The 7161-nt window shown below is 41.3% G+C and overlaps 1 protein-coding gene across 1 annotated transcript in view; it reads right to left on the reverse strand.

The window, feature by feature from the left end:
* Positions 1–4439: 4439 nt before the first annotated feature.
* The window catches only part of LOC102417538 (GTPase IMAP family member 7), a 6650-nt gene continuing 3928 nt past the window's right edge, over positions 4440–7161 (reverse strand). The window contains exon 2 of the mRNA XM_014466404.2: positions 4440–5839. Coding sequence (XP_014321890.1) covers positions 4936–5799 — 864 coding nt within the window. The 5' untranslated portion in view covers positions 5800–5839 and the 3' untranslated portion in view covers positions 4440–4935. The remainder of the gene's footprint in view (positions 5840–7161) is intronic.

A 7161-nucleotide genomic window follows, 5' to 3' on the forward strand; every position in this document is an offset into this window, starting at 1 on the left:
ACCCCCGAGTGCACAAATTTTTGTGCATTTGGCCTCTAGTGTATATATATATATATATATATATATATATATATATATATATATATATATATGTATATATTTATTTCTCATATGCTAATTGTCCGCCCAACCTTTTGACTGTTCGACCAGTCACTATGATGCTCACTGACCACCATAGGGCAGATGCTGTGACCAGTAGGGTTAGCTTCCTTTCTGGGGTCTGTTCTATGGGGGACTGGGTGAGATGAGCTGGACATGGCCTGGATTCCTCCCACAGTTCCTCACAGACTGGCCAACCTGCTGGGCTCCCTACCTGGCTGGCCAGCCCTGATTGGGACTGGGTGAGATGGGCCAGACACCCCTGGAGCCCTCCTGCGGTCCCTCCCCTGCCCCAATTGTGAACCAGTGATGTCCCTCAGCCTGGCCTGCACCTTCTCACAATCCAGGACCCCTCAGGGGATGTTGGAGAGCCTTCATTTTTCAGATACTTCATTTTTTATATTTGCTTAAAAACATAGATGAGACTGCTGTTTTAAAAGCATATGTTGGTTCCAAAACTCCTGGGAGTTTTAATCTGAAACTAGCCCTCATACAGAGGGCAGGGAGAGATTCAAAAGAGAAGCAGGCCATGGCAGATGGGTAGGTGGCAGTTTAATAAGCTAAGAAATTTACTTACAAGGCTTGTCTTGGGTGGCCCAGAGACAAATAATCTCTGCACTTGCCTGCCAGATTTGAAAAAATTATGTAGCTGGGCTGAGTCAGGTACACCATCCTGATGGTCTCAACAACACATTACTATCTCAAGGCTGTGTCCTTGAGGCAGCTCCTGGGAGGGAAAAGGCAAACTGAAAGCCCATTTGGTCCAGGCTTCAGGTCAACTGGAGGTTACATCTTCTCCATGACCTTCCCTAGTGTAACAGGACACAATCGGTTCAAAGGAACACAGTCTTGGTGGGAAAAGTTTTATTTTCAGTTGTAACAAGTAAAGGAGACAGGGGAATATTTTTCAAAGCTCTGCTTCCCTAAGGGAGGCTTAACCATTGCCTATATACATGGTTTGATTAATTACATGTTGATTTTTTCTTTGTAGCTGGCTAAACTCATCAGTAGTCATTCAGGTCAAATTCATCCACTAGACCTCCTCTGCAAAATATTGTGCCACATTTTAGCATTCAGTAAGAACTGCCCAGATTTGAGACTCTTGTCCATCTATCACCAACACTCATGTATGGTGACCGGCTTTCACAGTTTCATATGCCACCCCCTTCTTCTGCAGTGTGCCCTGAGAGGTCAGCAAGGGGCTTCAAGAACATGGAAATGGCTCTTTTGGTGGCTGCTCTCCCATATGCCATAGCAAGAATACAATCACAAGTGAAAACACAGGTTAAGACACCAATTCCCAAAACCAGGGATAGCATTTTCCATTCAGAACAACATGACCCAAACCAATGACTTTGCAAATCTCTTGATCTGGGGGTCTGATCACTCAGGGAGTTGAGTGGTATTCTCATGCGATTAAGCAAAGATGATACATTAATGGACTCATCAGGTATGAACACAAAACATTCTGCTTGGGCAATGACACAAATTTCAGCTGTCAGGAGAGGTAGTCTGGTGTCAGGAAACACTAGAGGAGATTTTCAAAGAAACATTAATAATGGTCAGTGTATGTCTGAAAGAGAAAAGATGGTGGGTATTGTTAAGAATTATCAATCAGGATACTAGAGCAGAGATGGCCCACTCTAATTAGGAACTTGGGGGAGAGTCAAGTGCAAGGGTTTCCTACAAGCTGTGCACACAGGGTATGCAAGTGACAGGGGAGACAGCTAGCAACAGTGAGGAAATAGCACCCTAACCATAAAGGGGTGACGAGAACAGGAACCCAGAAAAAGAGTTGAGTAGAGAAGGTGTGATTTTTGGCTTAGGGTTGCAGCTGGTCAGAGATGGCCTTGCTGGGTGAGAGGCAGGAGGACAAATACCCCAACCTTGCTTTTCTCCCCAGAAGAGATCTCCTGCTTGCACTTCCCATTGGCAGAAGCCAGGCCAAACTCAGAGAGCCAAAGTTCTCGCTTATGTTGTTAGAGAGGACAAAAGTCTTAAGATCTGGGCCATTCTTACTCAATGCTGCTCTTGCTAAATGTTCAAATATACCAGTCCAGCTGTAAACAAGATGATCTTGGCAAGAACTCAGCAGTATTACTGTAGCCAACTGCAAAGAATAAACCAACATGTAATTGACCAAATAGTGTAAGGTATGGCGAAGCTTCCCTTTGAGGAGACAGAGGTTTTTATATGAATCCCATGTTTCCTTAATTTGCTACAAGTAAATAAAATTGCCTTCGGACAACCATGTCTCCTTCTTGAATACAACACCCTAAGTGGAGAACCTTTGGGTTGGGTAACAATGTAATCCACATAGGTCAGCCTCCTGGGCAAAGAACTAAGGTGAAGAAGGGCAAAGGATGGATCTGCAGAGGCAAAGGAAAAATATTTGGCAGAGAAGAGATTCTTAAGTTAATGTTTTAATAGATATTTAAAGTTAGGTACCTTAAAAAGAAAAGAGGGAAAAAAACAGTAAGAAAATTTCATAACTCCCAGATGCCCATGTGTTACTGGACAGGGACCGGCCCAAAGTGGATCTGCCTCAGGCTGGCCTGTAGTGTTTGGGTTCTTTTCCTTTTTTTTTAAATTAATCTTTATTGTTGAGAGTATTAGATATGTCCTCCTTTTTACCCCATAGTGTGTGGGTTCTTGATTTGGTGCAGGAAAGATTTCAAAACACAAGTCCAGGTGATTTTGAGAGTATGTTTATTAAAGCTGCCGTCAGTGAAATAAAAGAAAGGGTTTAGGGTAGAAGAAGCCACAGCAGAGCACCTAGGTGGGGCTGCTTTGGCTCTGGAAATGTTATAGAAAAGAACTGAGCCAAGGCCGGTCTGCTTCAGCTCCCTGGGAAGTCAGGGAAAAGGGGGCCTTGGAGACAGGATCAAGGGCTGAGCCTGGGTCCAGCTGCCACTGCCCACTGCTCTGCTGACTGCAAGTCTCTCATGGGGAACCTTAGTATTTAAAAAGAAATAAAAAGTTCATACCTGACCCTAACTGGTTTGGTTCAGTGGATGGAGCATCGGCCTGTGGACTGAAAGGTCCCAGGTTCAATTCTTGTCAAGGGCATGTACCTTGGTTGCAGGCACATTCCCTTGTAGTAGGTGTGCAAGAGGCAGCTGATTGATGTTTCTCTCTCATCAATGTTTCTAACTCTCTATCTCTCTCCCTTCCTCTCTGTAAAAAATCAATAAAATATATTTTTTAAAAAAGTTCATGCCTGGAAAGGGGCATGGGCCTGATCTAAAGCAGTGAGCTTTTTTATTTATTTTTATTTTTATTTTTTTAAAATATATTTTATTGATTTTTTACAGAGAGAAAGGGAGAGGGATATAGAGTCAGAAACATCGATGAGAGAGAAGCCTCGATCAGCTGGTTCCTGCACACTCCCTACTGGGTATGTGCCCACAACCAAGGTACATGCCCTTGACTGGAATCGAACCCGGGACCCTTGAGTCCGCAGGCCAGCGATCTATCCACTGAGCCAAACTGGTTATGGCTAAAGCAGTGAGCTTTTGTCCTGAGGGTTTTCTATCCCTGTCCTTTGATTTTTGTTTTTGTTTTTTTATCAGCTTTCCAGTTGTATTTGTATATGCCGATGCAGCAAAATGAGTATATGGCGGAGTTTGGAATTATTCTTTGATCTGTTTTACTTTTATCTTAGGTCTGTCTGGCTTTAATGGGCTTTTGTTATTTGTTCCCTGACTTCATCTACCCTTGAGTTTAGCTGGCACAAAAGACTTTACTGGGTCTTTGTGCTCTACTTCCCAGACCAGGGTGATGTAAGCTATGTATCCTCTGGTTAGAGAGGAGAATATAAACCATTTGCTCTCAAGTGTCCTTGGTTGGTGAAGATAAAGTTTTGTGATTCACAAGCTGGCTGCAAGACACCCAAACAGACTGATCTTATTTAATTTTCTTGTCTCAGTTTCCCTATCCCACTTGCCCAGGAATTTTTCTAGCTTCTTACTATCCTGCCTCACATGGACAACAGAACCATCTTGCTGGAGAAGCCTGCTGCTTCACTAACAAGGGGCTCAGACATATGGACTAAAATAATGTGCATCACCAGTGATGCTAACACTGATATATGAAGGATTTCTCATTTGAATTGTCCTAAATTGAGCCTGTGAAATCTCCATAATATGTTATTTTATGATTATGCCATTTTCTAACTTCTTCAGTTTGTTGTCATTGTGGGGATTGGTGGGGAATGATGGGAGGATGCTCTGGTTAGCTGTCACTGCATAACAAACCATCCCGAAGCCTAGTGGTTTAAAGCAACAACAGTCATTTATTTTTCTCTTGAAACCTGGGCAGGATGCAGGGGGGTGGCCCATCTTTGCTCTTTGCAGCTTCATCTGAGGTGGCTCGGTTGGCAGCTGGAGAATCTGCTTCCATGTTGCTTCAGTTGCATGGCTGGCAAGTTGTTTCTGCTGGCAGATGAAAGAGCAGCCAGGGGAGTGAGCCAGTGATTTCATGTCCTCCTCGTGTGGACTCGATGGACAACTTGGGCTTCCTCACCACATGGTGGCCAAGTGACAAGGGCACATGCCCCAGAGAGCAAGGAGGCATCCTCCCTATCTAACTTTAGAAGTCACAGCCATCCACTATTTGCCAAATCAGTCACAAAGTCCATGAAATTGCAAGGCAGTGGCACAGACCCATATAACTCAACAAAAGGAAAAGCAAGCTGAGATTATAAGAAGAATAGATGGTGTAGAAGATACTATTACAACCATTTTTTGAAAATACGATCTTCCACAGTAACAAATCATGGCAAATTAAAAAGAAAAAAGAAAATATACACTATTTGAAAAAGCTATGCCATAGACTTTAAAGCATATTTCTAATCCTTTTTACAATATCTGCAAATATATTCCTTTCAGCTTGTTCCCTTATATCTTTAATTCGTTCTTCATGCTTCATCTTTAGGACTTTTATTTTTTCCTCTTTTTCTTCCTGTGATATTTTTCTCTGATCACATTGCTCTTCTGTTAGTTTAATTTCCTTATACAATTGCTCAGCATAGATTTTCTCCAAGGCTCCTGACTGACGTTGCAGCTTTTCATCTGCGTCCTTGTAGATGGCATCAGAAAAGTGAGCCCCTCCATTCTTCCGCACCATTTCCTCTATCATCTCCACCAGCTCCTGCAGCTGAGCTTCCTTCTCAGCTTCATCTGCATTCTGCTTGTTATTGAAGGCACAGCAGCGGGACCCACACTCCTGGATGATGTTTTGTAGGCTCACATCTGATTTGTCTGAAAAGTCACTCAGTGTCTTACCATCCAAATCATCTTTGCAAGTGAACAACATGATCATGTAGTTCATGCCCACCACCCCAAAGATGGCCTTGATCAATGCAACTGTTTTCTGCTCCTCCTCCGTGTAGGGGCCCAGCTGTAGTACCAGGATGATGGCATGAGGCCCAGGGAAGGAAAAGAGGACACACCTGCTGATCTCCTCACAGGTGGTCTGCAGTTTCTCCTTGGTGTCAAAGAGCCCTGGGGTGTCCACGACAAGAAGGTTCCTCCCCTTCCATTGGCGCTCTGCTTTCTGACATTCCTTGGTATCAGTATGGGGAGCAATTTTAGATTCAAATACTCTTCTCCCAAGGATGGTGTTTGCTGTTGCACTTTTCCCACTTGCAGTTTTCCCCACCAGAACAATCCTCAGAGTGTTGTCCTGAAGACCAGCCATGTTTGTTTCAAGAGGTTCTGTGCTTTAGGCTTCCCAAGACCTTATGGAAGGGAGGAGAGTGGAGAAGGGTCAACTTAGCTAAGTGGGAACCATTCCCAACCCTCTATTCTTCGTTCTTTTCCTCCATGAAAATTTGTAATGGTCTATTACTCATTACAAGAATGGAGAGATGACACAGTTCAATTATTATGGAAGAAATAATAGAGCAGAGTCTCCCCACAAAAGAGTACAAGGTCCAGATCCTTTCACAGGGGAACTCACTTCAAGCTTTAAGGATCTGATCATCTCAATGTGATGTGAGCTATTCCTGGTCATATTTTTAAAAAAGGGAAATCTTTCAATTCTTATATGAATCAAGTGTTATATTGATCCCAAGGCTACCAAAGACTTCACCAATAAGTAAAGCTACAGATGTGTCTCATTTGCAAATATTAATACAAAATTTTTAAATAAATTATTTGACACTAAAAAAGTAATACCCCATGATTTTATGATTTATTTCAGAAATAATAGGATGACTCATTATGGGAATTTTGATCATAAGCCTTTCCCCTATAAGTGATAAAAAGTGGATTATAAAGTCTTTGTATGAAGAAAAAAAATAGATACTTCCCTAACATGATTTTATATAACTAAAATTAATTTCTGGGTCAGCATCTTTTTCATGCAGGTGACAAACAGTGGGTTATAAAGTTAAGTATCACATTATAAACTTCAAATAATGGATTATAAGGTTCATTTGGATGAATAAAAAAGAAAGTTATCTGGAACTATTAAGAAAAACAACAAGAAGGGAGGACTAGCTCTTTCTGGAGTCAAGCATCATAGTTTCTATGATTAAAGCACTATGATGTTGGTTCATGGATAGAGAAAACAGTGAAATAAAAGCAGAAAATTCAGAAATAGACCAAATTAATCAGACTCTATTCATTTATATTCCATTCCATTATGTTACAGTTAGATTCAGTAAGGCAGCATCTCACATCAATGGGAGGAAGATGGACTAATAAAGCAACTTTGGGGTAACTATAAACCATTTGGAAAAAGATAAAACTACATTTATTCCCTCATGCCATTCAAATTCCAGATTGATTAGAAGTTTGAATGTAAAAAACTAATCCATATAAATAATAGAAAAGAGCATGGGTAATTTTTTTTTTGTAAAATAGGGAAAATGTTTATAAGATTTGAAAAAGAATGGAAAAGGATTAATAAGTATGATTACATGAAAATATCACACATAATGTAGGACAAAAAAAATCATAGACAAATTAAAGCAAAAATGTCACACTAGGGAAAGAAACATTTTCCAACTTATATCAAAGGTGAATATTTCTGTTATAGGTGTAAAAGATCAATCGA

Source organism: Myotis lucifugus, unplaced genomic scaffold, assembly GCF_000147115.1.
Source record: "Myotis lucifugus unplaced genomic scaffold, Myoluc2.0 scaffold_336, whole genome shotgun sequence".
NCBI classification, from domain to species: Eukaryota; Metazoa; Chordata; class Mammalia; order Chiroptera; family Vespertilionidae; genus Myotis; species Myotis lucifugus.